This window comes from Sus scrofa, chromosome 1, assembly GCF_000003025.6.
Source record: "Sus scrofa isolate TJ Tabasco breed Duroc chromosome 1, Sscrofa11.1, whole genome shotgun sequence".
NCBI lineage: Eukaryota > Metazoa > Chordata > Mammalia > Artiodactyla > Suidae > Sus > Sus scrofa.
Genome location: NC_010443.5, coordinates 218366330 through 218390737, shown reverse-complemented (window position 1 = coordinate 218390737; position 24408 = coordinate 218366330). Strand labels below are relative to the sequence as shown.

Below are 24408 nucleotides of genomic sequence, written 5' to 3'. Positions count from 1 at the left end.
TGTCAGAGAACACAGAAAGAAATGAAACAATAAAATGTTACTTATGGAAGTATAAAATGGCAGGACTAGAGAGCAATTTGATAGTTGATAAAAACATTCAACATGTACCTCGCTTTCTACCCAGCAATTCCATTCCTAAGAACTCATACCAAGAATACAACTGGATGTTGCCCAAAAGTGTACCTACAATAATTAATCATAAACCCAAATACAGAATATGATACCTAAATGTCTAGCTAGAGAGCTGCTTGAGTTGATATACTCAAACAATGTCAATAAGAATGCATAAGATATTATTTACAATCATGAGAAGATAAGTGGCAAAGTTTGTTTTTGTTTTTTTTTTTTTGGTCTTTTTGCCTTTTCTAGGGCCACTCCTACGGCATATGGAGGTTCCCAGCCTAGGGGTCGAACCAGAGCTATAGCTGCCAGCCTACGCCAGAGCCACAGCAATGCAGGATCCGAGCCACGTCTGCAACCTACACCACAGCTCACAGCAACACTGGATCCTTAACCCACCGAGCAAGGCCAGGAATCGAACCCGCAACCTCATGGTTCCTAGTCGGATTCATTAACCACTGAGCCATGACGGGAACTCCGATAAGTGGCAAAGTTAAAAAATAAACTGTATGACCCAATTTTTAAAAGAAAGTGTATGTGTTTTTTGTTTGTAAAGGAGAGAGAGCATGCACATGTGTAATCAGAAGCACACCCAAAAATATCAGAATTAGCACAAACACACTCACTGAGAGAAATTCTGAGATGTGACAGTAATCTTATGAGCAGAGGTATAGTAAGCTTTGAGCAGAATAATCTTTTTACTCCTTTTGTTGTGTCTTTCTGTATTTTCTGAATGTTTTACATTGCGCATGTCTAATTTTTGTAACCATAATACAATAATTTTCATTTAAAATAATGTAAACTATAATAAGCCTGAGGCTCCGTAAATGTCCAAATGTTATTATGTTCAATATAAAATACTGATTAAGGAGTTCTCATCATGGCTCAGTGGTTACTGAACATGACTAGTACCCATGAGGATGTGGGTTCAGTCCCTGACCTGGCTTAGTGGGTTTAGGATCCGGCTTTGCCCTGAGCTGTGATGTAGGCTGCAGACTCAGCTCGAGTCCTGAAATGCTGTGGCTATGGCGTAGCCTGGCAGCTATAGCTCTGATTTGACTCCTAGCCTAAAAACCTCCATATGCCACAGGTGTGGCCCTAAAAAGACAAAACAAACAAACAAACAAAAATACTGACTAAAAAGCAGTCAATATAGATACTGAATGAAAACTCATTTTTTCCTTTCAAATGAAAAATTCAAATCACAAATTCTTCATAATTATTTCTATTTATAAATTATTTGTAATTTTGTTAAAATGTTCCCTTAAATAAAAGCAAAGCAGAAACATTTTGGTGGTATAAAATATACTTAGCATAAATGTGCTATATATGTTTTTAAGAAATAATTTGCATATCTAAACTCCTAGAGACTTAGATTCTATAGCTAAAAAAAGTACTTGGGAGTTTATTAACTTATGCTTGTTTTTCAGTATAATGAGAATTCTCAATTAGCCACTGGTAAGATGATCCACAACTAATCCTGCTTTTCAGTTTAGCCATTGTACCCAGAGTGTAGGCAGTTTAGTTATTTGCTTTATAGATCTCTCAGCTCTACCTGCATGAAGCCAGGATTCCGGAAAAAGAAAGGCTTAAAATTAATCATTCAACTCTGAGAGTGATGGACAAATGCGTAGGACAAATCCTCAAGGCTCAGTCTGAATAATATCAAGAGAGACCAAGATACCATCCCTCACCTGATGACTCTGGAAAGCTTTGGGGCCATTTTGGTTGTCACAATGGTTGGGGAGGGGAAGTAGTTCTAAGGACATATGGCCCACAGTTGCTAAAACAAGCTACAACATGGGACTGTCCTATCCACAATGACAAGGGTCCCTGCTTGAGAAAGAGAACATGATCTTCTTCCTCAACATTGTGTGTTTCTAGCCTACTGCATAGCAGGCATTAAATAATTATTTGTTGGAAAATGTCAAGCACTTAGTGACATAAAGATAATATAAAATAATAAGGACTGACAATGGAGAAACTAGACAGTTTTCTACCTCAACCCAGGACAAAACCTTTGTGCCTGGGCTCCATTATACTTAGGGGAATTCTATAATCAGAAATATCTATAGCCAAAATATGTAGAAAACTTTAATAGTCCACAAATTATAAGGGGATTATCTTCCATTACAGATATTTAGGTATATACCCTCCTCCTATTAGTAAAGATCAGTAATTATGTCAACTCAAGACACGTATACCAGTGCCAACTAAGCTCAATCTTGCCTTGGCAACTGGACAGCAAAACAGTCTTGTCGTTCAAGAGTATAGGCTCTGGCATAAGACTTCTGGTCACACACTGCTAAATAATTTATTTCACATCTTAATATACTATCCAAACCTTGATAATTTATTTAACATCTTTGACTGAATATTCTCAGTCTATGATGAGATGTCTTCAGATGAAGATATTCTCATCTATAAATTGAATAATTAGATGGATTCACAGTCCTCTATTCAAAGTGCTGGATCAGATATGTCACATGATTGAGAAGATTTTTAATTTTAGAAAGCAATACCATACAAAACACTACAGGTGGATCTAGGTCAGAAACCCATAATCATTCACATTAACACCTCTGTAGCTAAATGAATGAATGTTCAAAGAATGGAATAAAGATCCTTAAGTACCTCATCTCAGATTTTTTTGTTACAAACTTAAGAGAAACTGGCTATTTCCAGAGCCTTCTGAAATCCACAAGTAAACATAAGAGATCATGGATTTGTAGTAGCTACTCCACTCAAAGAGATAACATGAGGATTGAGTATAGGTAAGTACAAACACCAGTGACTGGCACTGGCAGCACTTATAAATATTGGTTACAGTTATAAAATGTTAACTAGTTACTCAATGCGATATAAGACTATTCAAGATAGCTGGGGGGGGGGATGGGGGTGAATAGCCCAGAAGGGAATTTAAGACAATCATGCTAATTAAAATTTTAAGAGTTGACTGACCATAAATTCCAAGAAAATAATGCATTTGTCACATTGAACTTTTAAGTAAACATGTACTTCCTTTTGATAAAAATGAGTTTCTCATAAGATAAAATTTGAAGACATTTAATATTTTCTGCTTCAACTGTGGTTTCCTACTTAGAACTCCAGATAGTCCTCTCCCAAAAAGTAGGTCTGATAGCGAAGCTTTTTCTCAAGGTAGGCCCAAAACTGGTGTCTCCTTAATGTAAAAAGCAATTAAATCCTTGTTGAACACAGCAGGAGAGAGCAAAATTTGAGAAGTTAAAGAGTAAATCCAAGTATGTTCAACCGTATCTCACAAATGACAAGGGTTCAACCTGCCCCTTTATACCCTCCCTATTCTATTGGTTTTCCTGATCCAGACTTCTAGAGAAACCTTAAGACTCATGGGGGAATAGTGGGAAATATAGGCAGCATCATTTGATTGTTCTTTGCTTTACTGTACTTTGCAAAGAGTGCTTTTTTACAAATTGAAGGTTTTTGGCAACACTGTATCAGGCAAGTCTATTAGCCCCATTTTTCCAAAAGCACTTGCTCACTTTGTGGCTGTGTCACATTTTGGTAGTATTTGTACTACTTCAAACTTATAAATTATTATTAAATGTGTTATAGTGGTCTGTGATGAGTGATCTTTGATATTACTGTTGTACCTTTTTGAGGAGGTGGGGGACCATGAATCACACCCATACCGGACAGTGAGCTCAAATGACAAATTTTGTATGTGTTCTAGCTACCCCACCCACTGGCTGTTCCCTCATCTTTCTCCCTCTCCTTGGGCCTCCCTATTCCTTGAGACACACAATACTGAAAGTAAGACAATTAATAGCCTTACAATGGCTTCTAAGTGATCACATGAAAGGAAAAGTTACACATATCTTACTTTAAATCAAAAACAGTGTAAACCAGCTACAATGAAAAAAAATTTAAAAACATTATATTTTTAAAAAGAGGAATAAAAGGTTAAAAAAAAAGCAATCTATATAAAAATAACATTTCAAATTCACACACACACACAAAAAGCTAGAAACGATTAAGGTTCAGTGAGGAAGGGATACAAAAAGTTGATATATAGGCCAAAAACTAGGCCTCTTGCACCAATCAGGTACTCAAGTTGCATATGTAAAGAAAAAGTTCTTGAAGGAAATTATAAGTGCTACTCCAGGGAATACACAAGTCACAAGAAAGCAAAACAGCATTAATGCTAATATGAAGAAAGTTCTAGTGGTCTGAAGAGAAGATCAAACTAGCCACAACATTCCTTTAAGCCAAAGCTGAATCCAGAATAAAGCTCTAGCTCTCTTAAATTCTATTAAGGCTGAGAAGTGAGGAAGCTGAAGAAGAAAAGTTTGAAGATAGCCGAGGTTGGTTAATGAGGCCTAAGGAAAGATGCCATCTCAAAAATAGAAAAGTAAAAGGTGAATTAAGTAGCAAGTGCTGATGTAGAAGCTATAGCAAATTATCCAGAAAATGTAGCTAAGTTAATTCATGAGGGTCCCCACACTAAACAACATCTTTTCAATGTAGACAAAACAGCCTTATGTTGAAAGATGTCATTCAGGACTTTCATAGCTAGAGAGGAGAAATCAATGCCTGACTTCAAGAAAGCTTCAAGAACAGGCTGAATCTCTTGTTAGGGGCTAATGTAGCTGGTGACTTAAGTTGAAGCCAATGCTCATTTATCATTCTGAAAATCCTAGCTCTTATGAATGATGTTAAATCTACTCTGCCTGTGCTTAATAAATGGAATGAAGTATGGATGATAAACAGATCTGTTTACAATATGGCTTACCGGATATTTTAAGCTCACTGTGGAGACTTACTGCTCAGAAAAAAATATTCTAAATATTACTGCTCATTGACAATACTGCTTCTCATGCAAGAGCTCTGACTGAGATGCACAATGACATTAAGGTTATTTTCACGCCTGCTAACACAACATCCATTCTGCAGTCCATGAATCAAAGAGTAATTTCAACTTTCAAGTTTTATTATTTAAGAACTATATTTCATAAGGCTACAGCTGCCATAGCAAATGATTCCTCTGACAGATCTAGGCAAGGTAAATTGAAAACCTTCTGGAAAGGATTCACCATTCTAGATGCCATTAAGAACATTCACTCATGATTCATGGAAAAAGGTCAAGATATCCACATTGGCAGGAGTTTAGAAGTTGATTCCAACCTTCATGGATGACTTTGAGGGGTTCAAGATTCCAGTGGTGGATGTAACTACAGATGGGGTGGAAATAGCAAGACAACAGGAAGTGGAGGCTGAAGATGTGACTGAACTGTCATCAATCGCATGACAAAACTTACAGATGAGGAAAGAAAGTGGTTTCTTAAGATGGAATCTACTCCTGGTAAAGACACTGAAGACTGCTGAAATAACAAAATATTTACAATAGTGCATAACCTTCATTGATAGGGTGGTGACGGGGTTTGAAAAGTCTAATTTTGAAAGAAGTTCCACTGTGGGTAAAATGCTGTCAAACAGCCTTGTGTACCACAGAGAAATCCCTTGTGAAAGGAAGAGTCAATTAACGTAGTAAATGTCATTGTTCTTATTTTAAGAAATTGCCACAACCACCGCAACCTTTAGCAACCACCATCTTGACCAGTGACAGCCATCAGCTCTGAAGCAAGACCCTCTACGCTCTACCAGAAAAAAGATTATGACTCACTGAAGACTCAGACAATGGTTAGCATTTTTTAGCAATGAAATATGTTTTAATTAAGATGTGTACAATATATTTTTTAGACATAAAGCTATTGCACACACAATAGACTACAGGTTAGTATAAACATAACTTTTATATGCACTGGCAAACCAAAAAATTCTTGTGACTCACTTTATAACAATGTTCACTTTATTGCAGTGGTCTGGCATCAGACCTGCAATATCTCCAAGGTATGCCTGTATCACTTATTAAGTACTACTCTGTAATAAGCATTATGTGATTATGTACTTCGCATATATCCTTATTTAATTTTCACAGGTTTCAAGGCAACAGTCATTATCCTCATATTACATAACGATATTGAATAAGTGGTGAACCATGACTTGATCTCAGGTTTGACTAATTCATAAATGCATTAGCTGTCTGCACTTAAACCAAGCCAAAAGATACAGCTTCATTCTCACATTCTTGACTAATGGTTACCTTCCTTTGCATTTTTTAATCAAGTATTTTTAAATTATATATAATATGGAATTTGCATTATCTCTCAGATTAAGGACACTTTAGTTCCTTCTATAATCACAAATTTGAAACGTACTTGCAAGTTTTAACTAAATTTATCTCTGAAAAATAATATAAGGATCTCCATAAACTATATTTATCATATTTAAGTATAAGGGAACTATAAACATACCGCATTACATTTCTAAGCAATTACCAGCACAGTTATAATGAAAGCTCCTTAGCATGGTAGAGACTTCAAGGATAAAACATACACTTAGTTGAATAAAAAACTATTCTGGTCTTAAAGATCTTTATAGGATAGGACTTCTCAAATATCCCTCTCTAGCCATACACTTTTAGGGACTATCTTCTTTATGACAAATTAAAATCACCCTTTCTATAATTCAAGCTCATTCTATTTAGGTCTTGCTTTCAAGGATATAACTCAAGGCTCTAACATACAGGTCATTTTGCTGCTTTATTGATTTTAGCTCAAAGTTTGTAACGAAAAAATAAAGACAAATATAAATAAATTTGAAAACAGATTTTGAGGTCTTCCCCTCTCTTCTTGAATATTTCCTCACTCCTATCAATATCCATTTTTGCTGCCCTTTTCAGTGTCTCTCTAATTATTCCATGTCCAGAATGGACTGTGGAGAAAATACTTGAATATTATCAGTTTAATTTATTTTAGCACTCTAAACTAAAAGCTCAAACTAAGTTTAAGAAAAGCAACACTCAGAAAAAAAAGAGTGACATTTTCCTTGGGAAATACTAGTTAAAATCTTTTGGTTTTCATGAACTAAAACGCCTATAATGGAAAGGGTTTTTTTAGAGCTCTGAATTGGCATTTCTATGAGGACCCTGTGTTATATGAAACATTGTATGAGATGGTTATGACATAAATTCCAAGCAACATTTTAAATTGTATAAGAACAATAATGCTTCTTAGTGTCACTTTATGACCAAAATATGTTTAATATGGCCAATTTCTTTTCTTTTTTTTTTTTTTTTTTTTTTTGTCTTTTTGCTATTTCTTTGGGCCGCTCCCGCGGCATATGGAGGTTCCCAGGCTAGGGGTCGAATCGGAGCTGTAGCCACCAGCCTATACCAGAGCCACAGCAACTTAGGATCCGAGCCACGTCTGCGACCTACACCACAGCTCACGGCAACGCTGGATCGTTAACCCACTGAGCAAGGGCAGGGACCGAACCCGCAACCTCATGGTTCCTAGTCGGATTCGTTAACCACTGTGCCATGATGGGAACTCCTAATATGGCCAATTTCTATTACAATTTTTTTAATTTTTAAATTTATACTTTAAAACTATACTTTTTTTCTTTTTACAGCTTCACCTGTGGCACATGGAAATTCCTGGGCCAGGGATGGAATCAGATCTGCAGTGATATGCTATGCGGCAGTTTGAGGCAATGCCAGATCCTTAACTAACTGAGCAAAGCCAGGGATCAAACCCGCATCCTCACAGACAACATCAGGTCATTAACTCACCGAGCCACAAAGGGAACTTCTATACTACTACTTTTTTTTTTTTTTTTTTCTTTTTAGGGCTGCACCTGTGGCATATGTAAGTTCCCAGGCCAGGGGTCAAATTGGAGCTGCAGCTGCCAGCCTACAGGACAGCCAGACCAGATCTGAGCTGCATCTGCAAACTATGCCTCAGTCTGCGGCAACACCGGATCCTTAACTCACTGAGTAAGAGGCCAGAGATCTTACCAGTATCCTCATCGATACTAGCTGCGTTTTTAACTCGCTGAGCCACAGTGGGAATTCCCTATACTAGTATTTTAAAAACAACTCTCACTGGCTTTGGTAAAAAGCTAGAAACTTGTGTATTCTTTTTACTGTATTCAGTACATATTCTGTAAGTATTAGCTGACAAGGAAAAGAAGCAGGAAAATGCCAACAGCCTAATTCTTGTTGCAAGATCCACATGCCAGTAGGAAAAGAGGTGTACAATCTTGTCACTTACAGAGGTCTAGTGCGCTTCTCTAATTTATACTCCTTGCACACAAAAAAGCAGTACAAAATAATTGCTCTGAAACCCTACCTTTAATGAAACACTACTCACAACCTCCATAAAAAAAAAAAGAGGAAAGAAAAAGGATCTGCTCTGCAGCCACTAACACTTCCCAAGGTAGCTCCCAAGGAACTTTTTTGATTGAAAATTATAATATGAAAATTACTAATATAGTGGATAGGAGCACTAGAGTAAGAGTCCCAAGATCTCGATGCACTTGTAAGATCTTCCAACTGTTTGCAAAGGTGTTTCTTAACCTCTCTTGGTCTTGATTTCCCATCCATGGTATGGTCCCATGTAACTGATCAGTGGGAAAGTTAAATAAGATGCCACACACACAGAAGAACTTTACTAAGTTTGATCTACAATATAAATATAAAGCATATTAAAATTAACATCCCATATGCCACTCAATAAGTAAAAAATTTTTTCCTTCCCTACTGTTCCCCTTCCCAAGACAACTTATGTATTTCACATATAACAAAGAAGTTTACAGCTATCAAGATGAAAAAAAGTCAAAAAATCAGATTAAGAGGCAAAAGTGAGAATGACAGGCACGTACAGATTTGTTCTATGGCTTCTCATGAGCTTTAATAAAGGTATTAATGTTCATGTCAGACACCCTGAATCATGAAAAAGGAATTATAAGGGAAAAAATATCAGTCATTTGTTTGATACAGACAACTCAAATCATTTAAGAAATATGATAAAATTGCAAGATTTCCTAGGAAAACTATTTAAGAGAGTTGGCACTAAGTCTCTTTAAATATACTATCAGGAATAAGGATTTATAGCTCTTAAACTATAACTCCTATACATAAATGCATAGCTTTTGTTCTTAATCACATTACAAAGGTATTAGACACAAAATTATTTTTCTTGCAACCTAATATCCATAAAAAAAATTGAAAAATGTATAGGGGAACTTTCACTGCACCCTGCGGTGGACTTTTATAAAACCACAGGTTTGAAATGGAAGAGATGGCACCAGCTTATTTCTCTTGAGTCCTGGTTAAGTCTCTCAACCAGGAGATTTTGTGGTTATCTTTCTACAAAAGCTGAAGACCAAAAAAAATGCTAAAAGAGCAATGTTTTGTCATCTTGAACACACTACATTTCAGTTGCATGTCAACTATGTGTAAAGTTAAGGAAGTAATTCAGTTGCAGGTTCAAACATAATCTCAAAGCCCAGTGATGGTGAACAGCTTAATGTACTCAGACTCTATTCAGATCCCTCTAATGCCCCTCCCACCACCCACCCCATCACCTCTGCACTTTTCACCTTTCTGAAGGCCAATGGAAAGCCTCTCTTTAAAGTACTGCTGTAGTGTAAGCAGAAGTTCACACACCAAACTGTTGCACCTTCTTATATAACCAACCCATTATTGAGTAGGAGAATTATGACATCAGCAGTATGTTAGCCATTTATTCTACCAAACAGCTAATATCCACTGATTCTCATGCTATCATGCCACTGGTTGGATTTCATATATTTTACTATCTTTAATTTGAATTAACACAGAAACAGGCTTGATGCTTGGGAATCCATGAAACAATTACAGAATTGCATGTGGCATATGCCTTAGGTAAGTGCCATTTGAGAATGCCAAACAGGCATCTTGCAGGGTGACACAAGAGTACCAGAGGGATAGAAAAAGACCAACCTATGAGCCTAATATTTGTGTTTTCATTAGACCACCCTGAATAGTGCCTAGAAATTTCACTTTATAAAATGTGATCTAAGGAGCCTCAATGCCCTTTATCATCATTCCCCTATCAAGTGTGCACTAGCAGTTAGCACTTTTCAATACAGCATGCCTTAATCCTATTTGGGGAAAGCTGGGAAGGTGGACAGGATGCACAAGTTCTCTTGTGGTTTCTATAGCCCCACAGAGGTAAGCTACAACAAGCATAAGAAAAAAAAAACCCTATAGCCACATAAGGTGAAGAACAGTTCTAATATTGTTTTGTCTTAAATATATACAAGCAGTGAAGGAAAATAAAGCTCCTTACCATATTAACAATGGCAACCATCAAGAAAAAAAAATCTATCTCAAAATCTCATATTAAAAAAATTACTGAAAAATTTAGACATGAGACCACATACTTGACATATTAAAGTACTCTGTTTTGTGTACATTTAGTTCATAATTTATAGAGAACATGGATCAATTACCTCATATCTTTTCCATGAGCCAAACTCAATGTATTCTCTAGCATAAAATGCCAGAATGACCAAGTGGCCTAAAATATTAAAAGCAAGAAGAATTAGGTTAATATTAAAAATGAATTATTTGATATCTAGAAGCTATATGATTATTTCAAATTATTGAATTTGTGGATAAATATTAATTACCATGTAAATGAATTATTTTTAAAGTATTTTTGCATGACTATATGTTTTTTAAAATCTTGTATTTAGCCAAAAAAGCCAGTTTTGATTGTACAGAAAGCTTTTATTTTTCAAAGAATTAGAATTCAAGTAAACATATTAATCTAATAATCAGGAAAAATATAAGTGAGGGAAAATAATAGAGAAGAATCCTTTGAATTTCTGCTTTTAAATTGTGAAGGTGAAAAACCAACCAATTATAAGAACAGCCTGCTAATTTCTTGCAGATAGAGAAGCAAAAGTGAGAATGGATTAGCAGTAACATACCTTTGCTCATTCCTTAAAAGTAATTAAATAAGATTTCTTAAAAATAAAGCAACAAAAATAATACATGAACAGATCACAAAATAGAGAAAATTAATAAGATATGCATGATTCTGCAGTTATGGAGATTTTAAAAAGATGAGAAGAATGGGCAAGATTATTTTTAAATTAATGACTTTTTATTGGCTAATAAAGTAAATTTAGGAAAACAACAGAATACAATAATATACTTAAGTATACTGTTTATTTATGCTTATACCTTTTTTGCTCTAAATTTGGCCCATGAGATCAGATATCAATTCAGTACAGAGCATTCCAATCATTAAGTCAACTATAAACTGCATTACAGCTGCCTGGTATGATTTAGTCTTGTTTTCTTTTTTTCTTTAAAAGTAAAGGTGACATTAAGGGACAGTTGCCATAAATTTTTATGTCGGTCCATTAAACTCAGTAAAATAACAAAGCAAACAGGCACAGCTGAGTATATATAAACAGGGAACAGTCTAAATACACATTTTTGGGGTTACATGAACAGACAAGACAAAGAGTACTAAAGTAATCACAGGTGTTTGCTGTGTATTTAGGCGATTATAAGTCAGATACAGCAAAAATGCAGTAATCTACACTAATTAACACACTAGGGTTCCCAGAAAGAACTTGGCAATTGTAAACCTACTATCAGATTTTCCTGTTACTTAATTATCATTATGAAATATATTTCCTGACATGAGGTATTACTGTACATATTTATTATAAACTAAATGACTAAACAATACTTCAAAACAACTTTGAGCAAAATGACTATGAATTATACATATCTACAATTAGATGTTGCTAAGATAATTCTACTTACTCCTTTAATTCTTTTCCCCAACTATCTCATCTATATCTAACTTGAGTGACTATCAAGTAAGAAAATTCAAGCTAAACTATAGTAATCTGTGTTCTCTACTCCTCTCCAAACAGGTTATAAGTTAAACTGCGTCTTTGAGAACATGTTATACCACCTCATTTTGACACTAACACAATCGTTTAGGTTCTCTTCATGTCTTGCATTATTACAAGTTTCTCAGCCTCCATACCAGTTCACTGGTATGAATCTGCCTTTGCCACTTATCATTTTAACTTTAAAATCTAAGTCATTTCTTAAAGCCTGTTGTCATATATTATCCAATTATTCACTGAATTATCACAAGTATTAGGTGTCGCACAAAAATTAAATATACATGGTCCACACAGACAAGGAGCTCACACACTATCATGCCCATCATAGCCAGATGCTCCCTTCCTCAAACTCTATACTGGCCCTAAAATGATTGTTTCCCTTGTTTCTTTCTATATTATACAATGACCTTCTTCTCATCTCTGGCACATATAATCAAAATATCTTGGAGTTCCCGTAGTGGCTCAGTGGTTAACGAATCCGACTAGGAACCATGAGGTTACGGGTTCGATCCCTGGCCTTGCTCAGCCCGACTAGGAACCATGAGGTTGTGGGTTCGATCCCTGGCCTTGCTCAGCGGGTTAAGGATCCGGCATTGCCATGAGCTGTGGTGTAAGTCGCAGATGCGGCTCGGATCCCACATTGCTGTGGCTTTGGTGTAGGCTGGCAGTTACAGCTCCGAATCGACCCCTAGCCTGGGAACCTCCATATGCCGCGGGAGCAGCTCAAGAAATGGCAAAAAGACAAATATATATATATATATCTTCAGCCTACCCTTCAACATTTAATGAGTCACTATATGTGCTTGGCAATATGCCAAAAGTTGATTAGGTGAGCAAAGCCAAGCAAAAGTTTTTTCACATTTGGGTCCCACCTCACCTGCTTCCATATACAATGCTAACTTTCTCGGTGGCTTTATAATTCTCCTGGTATTCAGGGACCTTTTACGTTTTTCACTCTCATTTTCTCATACTGCACAATAGTAAATAAATCTGGTTGATCTGTCACCATGTCAGATGATCCCTTCTAGCTCCATACTGAGACTCAGGCAAAAGCGGCCATTGCCCTGGGCCTTTCACTTCAGAGAACCCACTTTGGTCCTCTGACCAGGTACTTCTTCATGAAGTGAGAAGTTAGCAGAGCCTGGGGCATCCTCTCTGACTCCTCTGGACTCTTACCACAGCAGCTTCTCAGGACCCCAAATTTCCATGTAGAGGCCTGGAGTATCATCCCCAGGGCACAGAGAGAGATGCAGGTATACCCACCTCTAGGCCCGAAGTGTAGTAAGGAGATAGCTCGCAGGGATGGGCAAGGTTGTTTGGGGAATGGGCATGAGAACATACTATGGCAAAGAATCTAGGCTATGGGGGAAAGGAGGCAGACTACAGGATATGAATGAGGCAACAGCAGGCTGGTTCTCCCTTGGCCCCTATGTTCTAGAACAGAACTCCTAAAAAATATGAAAATTCTAAACGGTCATCCACCTTATTATAAAGCTGTATCAGTCAAAGTAGAAGAACACATTCTTACTTACCAGTAGTCTTATCTGTAACATTTAAATATTCAGAAATATAATTAAGTGCATTTCTATTTGTATTCTAGCACCCATTAGTGCTAAAGATAGCCCTGGTTTCTACAACCTATTTCTAGTGATGGGTCACCAGTTCTTTTTTTTTTTTTTTTTTTAATTTTTTTTTATTTATTTATTTGTTGTTGTTGTTGTTGTTGTTGTTGCTATTTCTTGGGCCGCTCCCGCGGCATATGGAGGTTCCCAGGCTAGGGGTCGAATTGGAGCTGTAGCCACCAGCCTACGCCAGAGCCACAGCAACGCGAGATCCGAGCCGCGTCTGCAACCTACACCACAGCTCACGGCAACGCCGGATCATTAACCCACTGAGCAAGGGCAGGGACCGAACCCGCAACCTCATGGTTCCTAGTCGGATTCGTTAACCACTGCGCCACGACGGGAACTCCGGGTCACCAGTTCTAATCTTCATGATAACCTACCAAATACTAGTATATCAGTAGTGGCAGTAGAAGTAGTAGTAGCAAAAGTGGCATTGATAATACTTCTCACTGAAGGTCCTAGCATAGTACCAGGAATCTAATCTTTATTAAACTCTTTCACACTCTGTTATTTACCACCCAACTAGCTAGTTATCTTCAATTATGCACTCTGAAAGTAACAGAGTGGCAAAAGAAGGATTCTAACCAAGGTTTCTGAATTAATAGCCTAGGTTCTTCACCTATACTTCCTTTCAGATGATTAAAAGATGGTTGCCTGGCTTCAGACCACTCCTTGCTAATCTATACAGATCTGCCAGATTAGTCTCCATAAAAGGACCTCTTTCATCTTAACATTTCATCTGCATCTTAAAATAACAGTTAGTTATGCTCTATCCAGTTAAGTTCCAAATCCTTAGCCTGATTTTTCTTTCCACCCCATCTGTCTGCTTCATTATTTCCTAAAAGAATAAAAAATTTAAAAAAATTTTCAAACTCTTTAAAATCATGCTCTGCCTCTACCTCTCACATGCGTTTAACCCCTTCCCCATATCCTTCACCCAATACACCTTCTAAAAAACTTTTAGGATCCATCTTATGCTTTACCTCCTCCTTAAAGACTTCTCTAACTTCTTAAATCCAGGATCATTTCTCATGACCCCATTTTTCTATATCTCCATAATACTGAGAGTCTCTATTCAGAAAATAAGTAATTAAGCTATGAACTCAGCATGGTGTAAACTACAAAGGATATGACATACCTTATGATGTCAAATCACTTTATGGAGTTAATCATGTTGGAAACTCTGTAAGAGAAACTGCTAAAGTGACTCTAAAGACAAAGCACCTGATAATCTGCCTTGATCATACATTAGCACAGACTTTGGTGTTGAATGTTTAAAGTACAGTAACTACCAGCAGTTCATTTATAATTCACAGACTTTTTTGGCCCCAGAACCCATTTAGATCTTAAATTTTTGACAACCCCAAAGAAATTCTGTTTATGTATTTCTAGTTGTGCAATGGTATATTTTCAACAGCCAGCTTTCCCTCCTTCACCCTCAAAAATGCCAAATTTGTAGCTTATTTCCATGGTGTAAATACTCCAAATGTGGCTAGTTTCAAGCTAGCAATGTCACATCTAAATGAATATTTAAGAAGAGATGAACATTGGCTCTCTCAAGCTGGTTAAGAATGGGCTTCAGTACCTTACTAGTTATGTTTATCCACCTGTCATAATAAAAAATAATATGGAAGGAGGCAGTCCAAGATGGCAGCACAGGAAGATACTGAACTCACCCCCTCCCATGGACAAACCAAGCCCAAGGCTATGTATGAAACAATTCCCTTGGGGGAGGGGGGGAGACCTAAAAACTAGACAAATAACTTCTACATGGCATACAATAAAAAAGTCCTATCAAGACAGGTAGCAGAGGCATTCTCACTGAAATCTAATCCCAGTATGGCAACCCGCAATTGGAAGGGATTTCACAAATCCAGAGCTTCTCCCTGAAGAGTAATGGGGTTCATGCCCCATATCAGGCAAACCAAACCTTAAGACCTGGATTAGGGACAAGCTTACAAAACATCTGGCTTTGAAAACAATGGGGCTCACATCCAGGAGACCCAAAGGGCTGTAGGGACTGAGATATTTCTCTTAAAGGGCTTGAGCACAGACTCACTCACCTTGGGCACCAGCACAAAAGCAGCAGTTTGAAAACATCTAGACTACACGTGAAGAAGAATCATTCACTAGTCTTAGAGCATCTACCATAGGGGCAGAGGCCTGTCGGGATTCTGCAAGAGGACAGAGGAGCTGGCCATTTTTCTGCTCTTTCTCTACCATGACAGTACTTGCTGGTATGCCCTGATCCCGTGCTCTCCTAGAGCCCTGCTAAGGGTGGTGAGCACACCCCAGCCCTGTATGCTCCACTTTCCCACAAAAGCTGGCAGACATGGGCAGTATACACAGGGGACACTCCTTGATAATCTACCTAGCTCTGATGGCCAGAGGCACCATCATTCTTGGGTCCCGCAGGACTGTAACAATTAGAAGTTGTGGCAGACTACCATTCCCAGGGCACTACACAGACAGAAATACACCCCAAATCTTTCAGTGAAAAAGGACAATTTACTTTTTCTGTAACTTTATCTTGAAGGACAGAATTGAGGCTTGACAGACATCTGTAGACTACAAAGCTGTTCTCGGAATGTAGGCTGGGGGACACCATCTTTGTTCTATCCCTTGGCCTTGCTAGAGCTCTCTAGTACCTTCCAGAAGAGATTTTAAACATGACTGAAGACCCAGTTTTTGCACCTCTTTGCCAAAGGACACCTCCAGATCCCAGTAGAGTTCATGATTGCAGTCCCACAGGACTATATATATTCGCATCCCTTAAATATGTCTGAGGGTCTGGCTTCTCATCAACCTGAAGCTAGATGCTGACTGAGAAATTTCCCTTTGGAACATTGATAGATTTGAGGCACATTCTTAAAAACTGGGAACTATCAGGAATAAATCAGGCTGCTTAGACAATCACAAAGGTTCCAGAAACAACCAAGACCTAGGGTAAGGTTGAAAGATAAGGTTCATCTCCTAAAATAAGGCCATTCAGTCAAGACCAGGAAGGTAGCTGTTTCACCTAATATGTAGAAACAAACAGAGATTCAGGCAAAATGAGGAAAGAGAGGAACATGTTCCAAAGGAAAGAACAAGATAAAGCATGAAAAAAAAAACCTTTAATTAAATGGAGATAAATAATTTGCTTGATAAAGAATCATCAAGAGGAGTTCTCATCATGGCTCAGTGGTTAACGAATCTGACTAGGAACCATAAGGTTGTAGGTTCGAACCCTGGCCTTGCTCAGTGGGTCAAGGATCTGGCATTGCCATGAGCTGTGGTGTAGGTTGCAGATGGATCTGGCATTGCTGTGGCTCTGGCATAGGCCAGAGGCTACAGCCCTGATTAGACCCCTAGCCTGGGAGCTTCCATATGATGCGGGAGCAGCCCTAGAAAAGGCAAAAAGCCAAAAAAAAAAAAAAAGAATCATAAAGAAAGAGTCATGAGAGTTGCTGTGGCATAGCGGTTTAAGGATCCAGTATTGTCTCCAGAGGAGCTTGGGTCACTGCTGAGGTGTGGGTTTACTCTCTGGCCCAGCACAGTGGGTTAAGGATACAGCATTGCCACGGCTGTGCTATAGGTCATAGCTATTTGATCCCTAGCCTGAGAATTTCCACATGCCTCGAATGTAGCCAAAACATAATAATAATAATAACAGTAATAAAAATGTTCATTGAACTTGGGAGAATGGATGAACACAGTGATAACTTCAACAAACAGATAGGAAATATAAGAAAATACCTAACAGAAGTCAAAGAGCAGAATAATAGGATAACTGAATTGAAAAATATACTACAGAGATTCAAAGAGACTAGATAAGGCAAAGAAAGAATAAGTGATCTAAAAGAGATGCCAATAAAACTCATACAGAGAATCAAAAAGAAGAATTATTAAAAGTGTAAATACCTTAAGAGACCAATGGGACAATATCAAGTAGATAATCATTTGCAATTAAGGGATCCCAGAGGGAGAAAAGAGAAGGAGACAGAAAACTTATATCAAAAAATACTGGCTGACAAATTCCCTAAGCTGGGAAAGAATCAGAAACATAGGTCCAGGAAGCCTAGAAAGTTCCAGAAAAGATGAACCCAAAAAGATACACACCAAGACATATTACAATCAAAATGTCAAAAGTTAAAGACATAGAGGAAATCTTAAAAGCAGCAAGAAAAAAAGAACTTGTTATGTCCAAGGGAACCTCCATAAGACTAACAGCAGAATTTAGCAGAAACTTTGCAGGCCAAGAGCGCTGAATGAAAAAAACTTCCAACCAAGAATACTCCACATGGCAAGATTATCATTCAGAATTGAAGAAGAAATAAAGAGTTTTCCAGACAAGCAAACTAAAGGAGTTATCACCACCAAATCAGCCTTCAAGGGAATGTTAAAGGTACTTGTTTAAGCTGAAAAGAAAGAGCATTAATTAGTAACAACAAAAACATATGAACATATAAATCTCACTGGTAAAAGTAAATACATTATAAGGGTAGTGGATTAATCACTTATATAGCTAATATAAATTTTAAAAGACAAAAATAAAAATAATTATAACTAAAATAATCAGTTAAGAGGTATACAAAATAAAAAGATATAAAAGATGCCATTGAAAACATAAAGCCTGGGGGAATGGGTAAAAAACGTAGTTTTAGAATGTACTCAAACTCAAGTTGCTATCAAGTTAGAATATTATTACATAGGCTGTTTTTGTGAGCCTCATAGTAGCTACAAAGCAAAATCCTATGGTAGATACAAAAAATGAGAAAGGAATCTAAACACAACACTAAAGAAAGTCATCAAACCTCAAGAGAATAAAGCAAGAGAAAAGAAACAGGGAAGAATTACAAAACAGCCATAAAACAATTAACAAAAAAGACAGTAAGTACATACCTATCAATAACTACTTAAAACATACATGAACTAAATGCTCTAATCAAAAGACACAGGGTGGCTGAATAGAAACATCAACAAGACCCTCTGTATGCTGCCTTCAAGAGACTCACTTCAGATATAAGGACACAAAGACAAAGAAAGTGAAGGGATGGGAAAAAAAATGTTTCCTGAAAATGGAAACCAAAAGAAAGCTGGGATAGCTATATTTATCCCAGAAAAAACTAGACTTTAAAACAACTACTATAATAAAAGCCAAAGAGGGCATTACATAATGATAAAGGGGTCAATCCAAAGAGAAGATATAATATTTACAAGTATATATGCACACAACATAGGAACACCAAAATATAACATAAATAGTAACATACCTAAAGAGAGAAAGTGATGGAAATAAAATAATAGCATAGAACTTTAATAACCCACTTACATGAATGAATAGATCATCCACATAGAAATCAATAACTATTGTAAGAAGAAAACTGGAAAAATCATAAATATGTGGAGATTAAACAACATGCAACTGAAAAATCAATGGGTCAATTAAGAAATCAAAAGAAAAATTTAAAAAAAAAAACCTTAAGACAAAGAAAATGGAAAAACACAGCTTACCAAAAATATATGGGATGCAGCAAAAACAATTCTAAGTACAGTGATAGAGGTATATACTTCAAGAAAAAAGAAAAGTCTCAAACAATCTAACTTAACACCTAAAGGAACTAGAAAAAGTAGGACAAAGCCCAGAATAAGTTGAAAGAAAGAAATTACAATGAAAGCAGAAATAAATAAAGGGAGGATAAAAGGACAATAGCCTTTGAAACTAAGAACTGGTTCTTTGAAAAAAAAATTGACAACTATTAGCTGAAATCTCCAAGAAAAACAAAGAGAGGGCTCAAATAAATAGATTCAGAAATAAAAGAGGAAATGACACAACTGATAAACAGAAATATAAGGGCTCATAAGAGGACTACTAAGAACAATTATACATCAATAAACTGGACAACCTAAAGGAAATGGATAAATTCCTTGTGACATATAATCTTCCAAGAGTGAATCAGGAAGAAATAAAAAATCTGAATGGACCAATTACTAGTAAGAAAATTCAATCAGTAATCAAAACCCTAAAAAACAAAAGTCCAGGACTACATGGCCTAACTGGTGAACTCTATCAATCATTTAAAGAAGATTTAATAACTATCCTCCTCAAACTGTTCCCAAAAATTGAAGAAAAAACACTGCCAAACTAATCTTATGAGGTAAACATTACCCTGATACCAAAGCCAAACAAGGAAATAACAAAAAAAGAAAATGATAAGCCAATATTCCTGATGAACATAGATGAAAAAATCTTCAACAAAAGATTACCAAAATTAATTCAAGAATACATTAAAAAGATCATACACCATCATCATAGGATTTATTCCAGAGATGCAAAGATGGTTCAACTTCTGAAAATCAATCACTGTAATACACAACATTACTAAAATGAAGAATAAAAATCACATGATCTTCTCAACAAATGCAGAAAAAAGCTCTTGACAAAATTCAACATCCATTTATGATTAAAAAAAAAAAAAAAAAAAAAAAAAAAAAAAACCTTAACAAAAGTGGTATGGAGGGAATTTACCCCAACATAATAAAAGCTATATATAAGAAGCCCATAACTAACATCATACTCAAGGGTGAAAAGCTGAAAGCTTTTCCTCTAAGATGATGAACAAGACAAGATGTTCACTCTCACCACTTTTATTCAACAAAGTATCAGAAGTCCTAGCCAGAGCAATTAGGCATGAAAAAAAAAATAAGTAAATGGCATACAAATTGGAAAGAAGTAAAACTGTCACTATTTGAGGACAACATGACTTTATATTTACATAACCCAAAAGACTCCATCAAAATACTGTTAGAATTTTTAAAATATTTCACTAAAATGGCAAGGCACAAAATCAACATACAAAAATCTGCTGTATTTCTATACACTAACAATGAATTATCTGAAAAAAAATTAAGAAAACAAAACTTTACAATTACATCAAAAAAGAATAAAATGAGTAGGAATAAATTCCATAAAAGAGCTTAAAGACTTCTACACTAATAATTCCAAGATACTGATGAAAGATCTTGATGAAAGAAGTTAAAGAAGATACAAATAAATAGGATATTCCATGCTCATAGACTAGAAGAATTGATATTTAAAGCTATCCATATTACCTAAAGCATTCTACAAATTCAGTGCAATGCCTATCAAAATACCAAAGGCCTTTTTCATAGACATAAAACAAAAAAATCCAAAAAAAATTGTACAAAACCACAAAAGACCCTGAGTAGCCAAAGCAATCTATAGGAAGAAGAACAAAGCTAGAGGCATCATGCTTGCTGATTTCAAACTATATTACAAAGCCCTACTAAATAAAACAGTATGGTACTGACATAAAAACAGACATAGCAATCAGTGGAACAGAATAGAGGGCACAGAAACAAACCCATTCCCACACATAGTTAATTAATTTACAACAAAGGTGGCAAGAATATATAGGAGAAAGGACAATCTCTTTAATAAACTATGTTGGTAAGTTTGGACAGCCACATGCAAAGAATGAAAACCTAACTACTATCTTACACCATACTTAAAAATTAACTCAAAATAGATTAAAAAGCATAAGACCTGAAACCATAAAACTTTTAGAGGAAAACATGGATGACATCAGTCTTGGCAAAGATTTTTGAAATCTAACTCCAGATGTTAAGGCAACAAAAAAAAGAAATAAGCAAGTGAGACTACATAAACAAGATTCTACACAGCAAAGGAAACCATCAACAAAATGAAAAGGCAACTGAATGTAGAAAAATATTTGTAAGTCATATATCCAATAGGGGTTAATATCCAAAATATATAAAACACTCATACAACTCAACAGCTTTAAAAAAAAAAAAAAACATAAATTAATGAATCCAGAGTTAAAATGGGCCTCTGACCATCAAAATAGACATTCTTCCAAAGAAGACATACAGATGGCCAATAGGCACATAAAAAGATGCTCAACATCACTAATCATCAGGGAAATGCAAATCAAAACCACAAGGAGATATCACCTCACAACTGTTAGAATGTCTACCAAAAAGACAAGAAATAACATGTTGGCAACAACATGGAGGAACGGGAACTTAGTAGGAATGTAATTGGTGCAGCCAGCTCCTCAAAAAGATTAAAAATAGAACTACTTTATGATCCAGCAATTCTACTTCTGGTTATTTAATTTAAAAAATTTAAAAAAATAAAAAAAAAACAAAAACACTAACTTGAAAAGATATATTCACTCCCGTTTATCACAGTATTATTTACAGTAGCGCAGGTATAGAAACATTAAGTGTCTATCAATGGATGAATGGATAAAGCAAATATAGTATATATAGACAATAGAATACTATTCAGCCACAAAAAAAGAATGAAATCTTGCCTTTTGCAAGAACATAAATGGGCCTTGAGGGCATTATGCTAAGTAAAATAAGTCTAACACAGAAAGATATACTGTATAATCTCATGTGTAATCTAGAAAACAAAACTTATATCAAAAAACAAAAAAACAAAAAACCAAAAAACAGAATGGTGGTTGCCAAGAAGGAGGGAGAGTGAAGGTGGGCAAGTGGGAGAAGTGGTTAAAAGGTACAAACTTAAATTTTAAAATAAATTAAAAAATAATAAGCTGGGGGAGGAATGGGTTGAGAGCCTGGGATTAGCAAATGCAAGCTGTTATATATATGTGTAACTAAATCACTTTGCTGTATACCAGAAACTAACAAAACACTGTAAACCAACACTACTTCAATGAAATAAATTAAAAAAAAAATAAAGTGGACCAAAGTAAAAAAAAAAAAAAAATTCATGGGAATAAAATGTACAAACAGTGATTATAGTCAATAATATTGTAGTACATATTTGAAGGCTGTCAAGAAAGCAAATCTTAAAAGTTCTGATCACAAGGGGAAAATAAAAGAAAAAAATTTGTAACTCTGTATGTGACAGATGGTAACCAGACTTACTATAGTGATCATTTTGTAGTGTATACAAAAACCAAATCATTATGTTGTACACCTAAAACTAATATAATGTTATCTGTTAATTATACTTGAATAAAAAAAGAAAACAGAGAAATGTAATAAATATTTACTAATTTTAAAATGACAATAAACCATTGTATCTTAACAGTCTTATTTTTATGAAATATATCTAAATTTCCAAAAAATTTAATGAGAAGAGTAGGATTACTTTAATTTTTATAAACTTCTTTAACATATTAATAGAAGACAGTTGGTTTCTTAGATCTACTTCTGCATTCAATTTACTGTTTTGCTTGAAATACATGAAGTAAATGTAGCCTCACATAGATATTTAGTTGAAAAGGGAGGACCTCCCAGGGCTGGTGACCCCGAGGGTCCGCCATTCACACTGTGAACAGCATTCATATAGAGTATACATTTTGCATAAAAGACTTTGGTGTAACCTTACCAATAGTGAGAGGCTACACAAGTTTGGTAGTTTAGTTTTTCTCACCTAGAATTTATCTCAATATGAATAATTCTAACTTTAGACTGCACTGAAATTAAAGTTTATGCTATTCTGTGTATTTACATATACATACATATAAAAATGTACATGTATACATACTATATTCCCCCAATTCAACACCTCAAAGGGCTAAGACCATCAAAGAAAAAAAATGTTAACTACAAAGTAAAAACTTCATTTTCAGGAAAAAAAATTATGCAGAGAATATTTACGAAGCTCATGTATGAATCTTCACTGAGCTGGACAGAATTTTCAATTAAGCACAAAAGGTGCAATTATGTTCTACATTTTCACAGGTGGACAATGGCACAATATATACAAGATGATAAATCAGAGCTACATATTCACTGATGCCCAAAAAACTGCTTTCATCAGAACAGGATTATATTTTCTTTAACTCTTAAATTTTAAATTTCCCAATGTAATGTTTTCAGCAATACTTCTTCAAACTGGCATTATTAAACAATATAAGCACATAAGTCATACTCAAGAAAAAATTTATTAATTTAAAATCTGCATAACTACAGGTAATAGCCAGTGGTTTTTTCTGAAAAACTTTATTTTCTTAACATTAAGTGCTATTTTCCCTTGGCTCTAAGTATGCAGCCTGGTATTCTTTTCCCTTTCAAAATATCAAGGTAAAGTTAAGTATGTTCTGGACCTCCTCCTTTACGTAAGCTTAGGCTGGAATTACCTTATATAAAAAAGTGAAATGGGATAGCCATTGCTTAAATCAGTTTAATCCCACTAGCTACTTCAAACTGTTATATTTCAAAACACTTCTAACTTTTGTAGATATTATCTTCTCATTAAACTAATGCCTTTATAATCCCTTTAGCAATAGCAGTGTGTATTTAAATTTAAACTATATTTTGTAAACCAAGGGTGAGCATATTGAACTTTCAAGGGTAGGCCAAAAAGTACCAAAGGTGATCAGATTTGTATGGGACTCCATTGGTGCCTTATTTCCCAGCAGAAGCTACTAATATTCATTTTCAGTTATCTTTTATCAACACTGTGAGGTGCTAACATAAGGCTGGGCAGTTTACTCACTTCTGGTCTTACAGATTTTTAATGTGAAAAAAAAACTGGAGAAAGGATAAATATTTAAATAATATAAGGATCACCATCTACATTTACTAAAATAAATTTGCCTTATTCTTTAAATTCTACCTTTTGTCAGGATAATAAGTATTTCATCTGTTTAGTGTGTATTTACCTTATCAATTATTGCTCTGTAATCTTTAAAGATCCTGGCCCAATATTTGAATCTGTCAACAAGAAGTCACTTCTTAATTAAAGAATTTCTACTAATGCTGAAAATGACTTGATATATAGTACATAATGGCCCTCTTTGAAAATCATTTTGTTTCTGATTATACCCAGTTTTATGTTACTATTTTCAGTTGT

The 24408-nt window shown here is 35.6% G+C and overlaps 1 protein-coding gene across 8 annotated transcripts in view; it reads right to left on the bottom strand.

The window, feature by feature from the left end:
• RFX3 (regulatory factor X3) overlaps positions 1–24408 on the bottom strand; it is a 306963-nt gene that overhangs the window by 256652 nt on the left and 25903 nt on the right. For 5 of the 8 annotated variants that reach the window (XM_021064195.1, XM_021064186.1, XM_021064169.1 and 2 more), the window contains one exon: positions 10498–10565. The exons of 2 other annotated variants lie outside the window; for them this stretch is intronic. In XM_021064195.1, the coding sequence (XP_020919854.1) occupies positions 10498–10541 (44 nt within the window). In that variant the 5' untranslated portion in view covers positions 10542–10565. Of the gene's footprint in view, positions 1–10497; positions 12471–24408 lie in introns of those variants that run through there. One more of the 8 variants, XM_021064179.1, reaches the window with a different exon arrangement.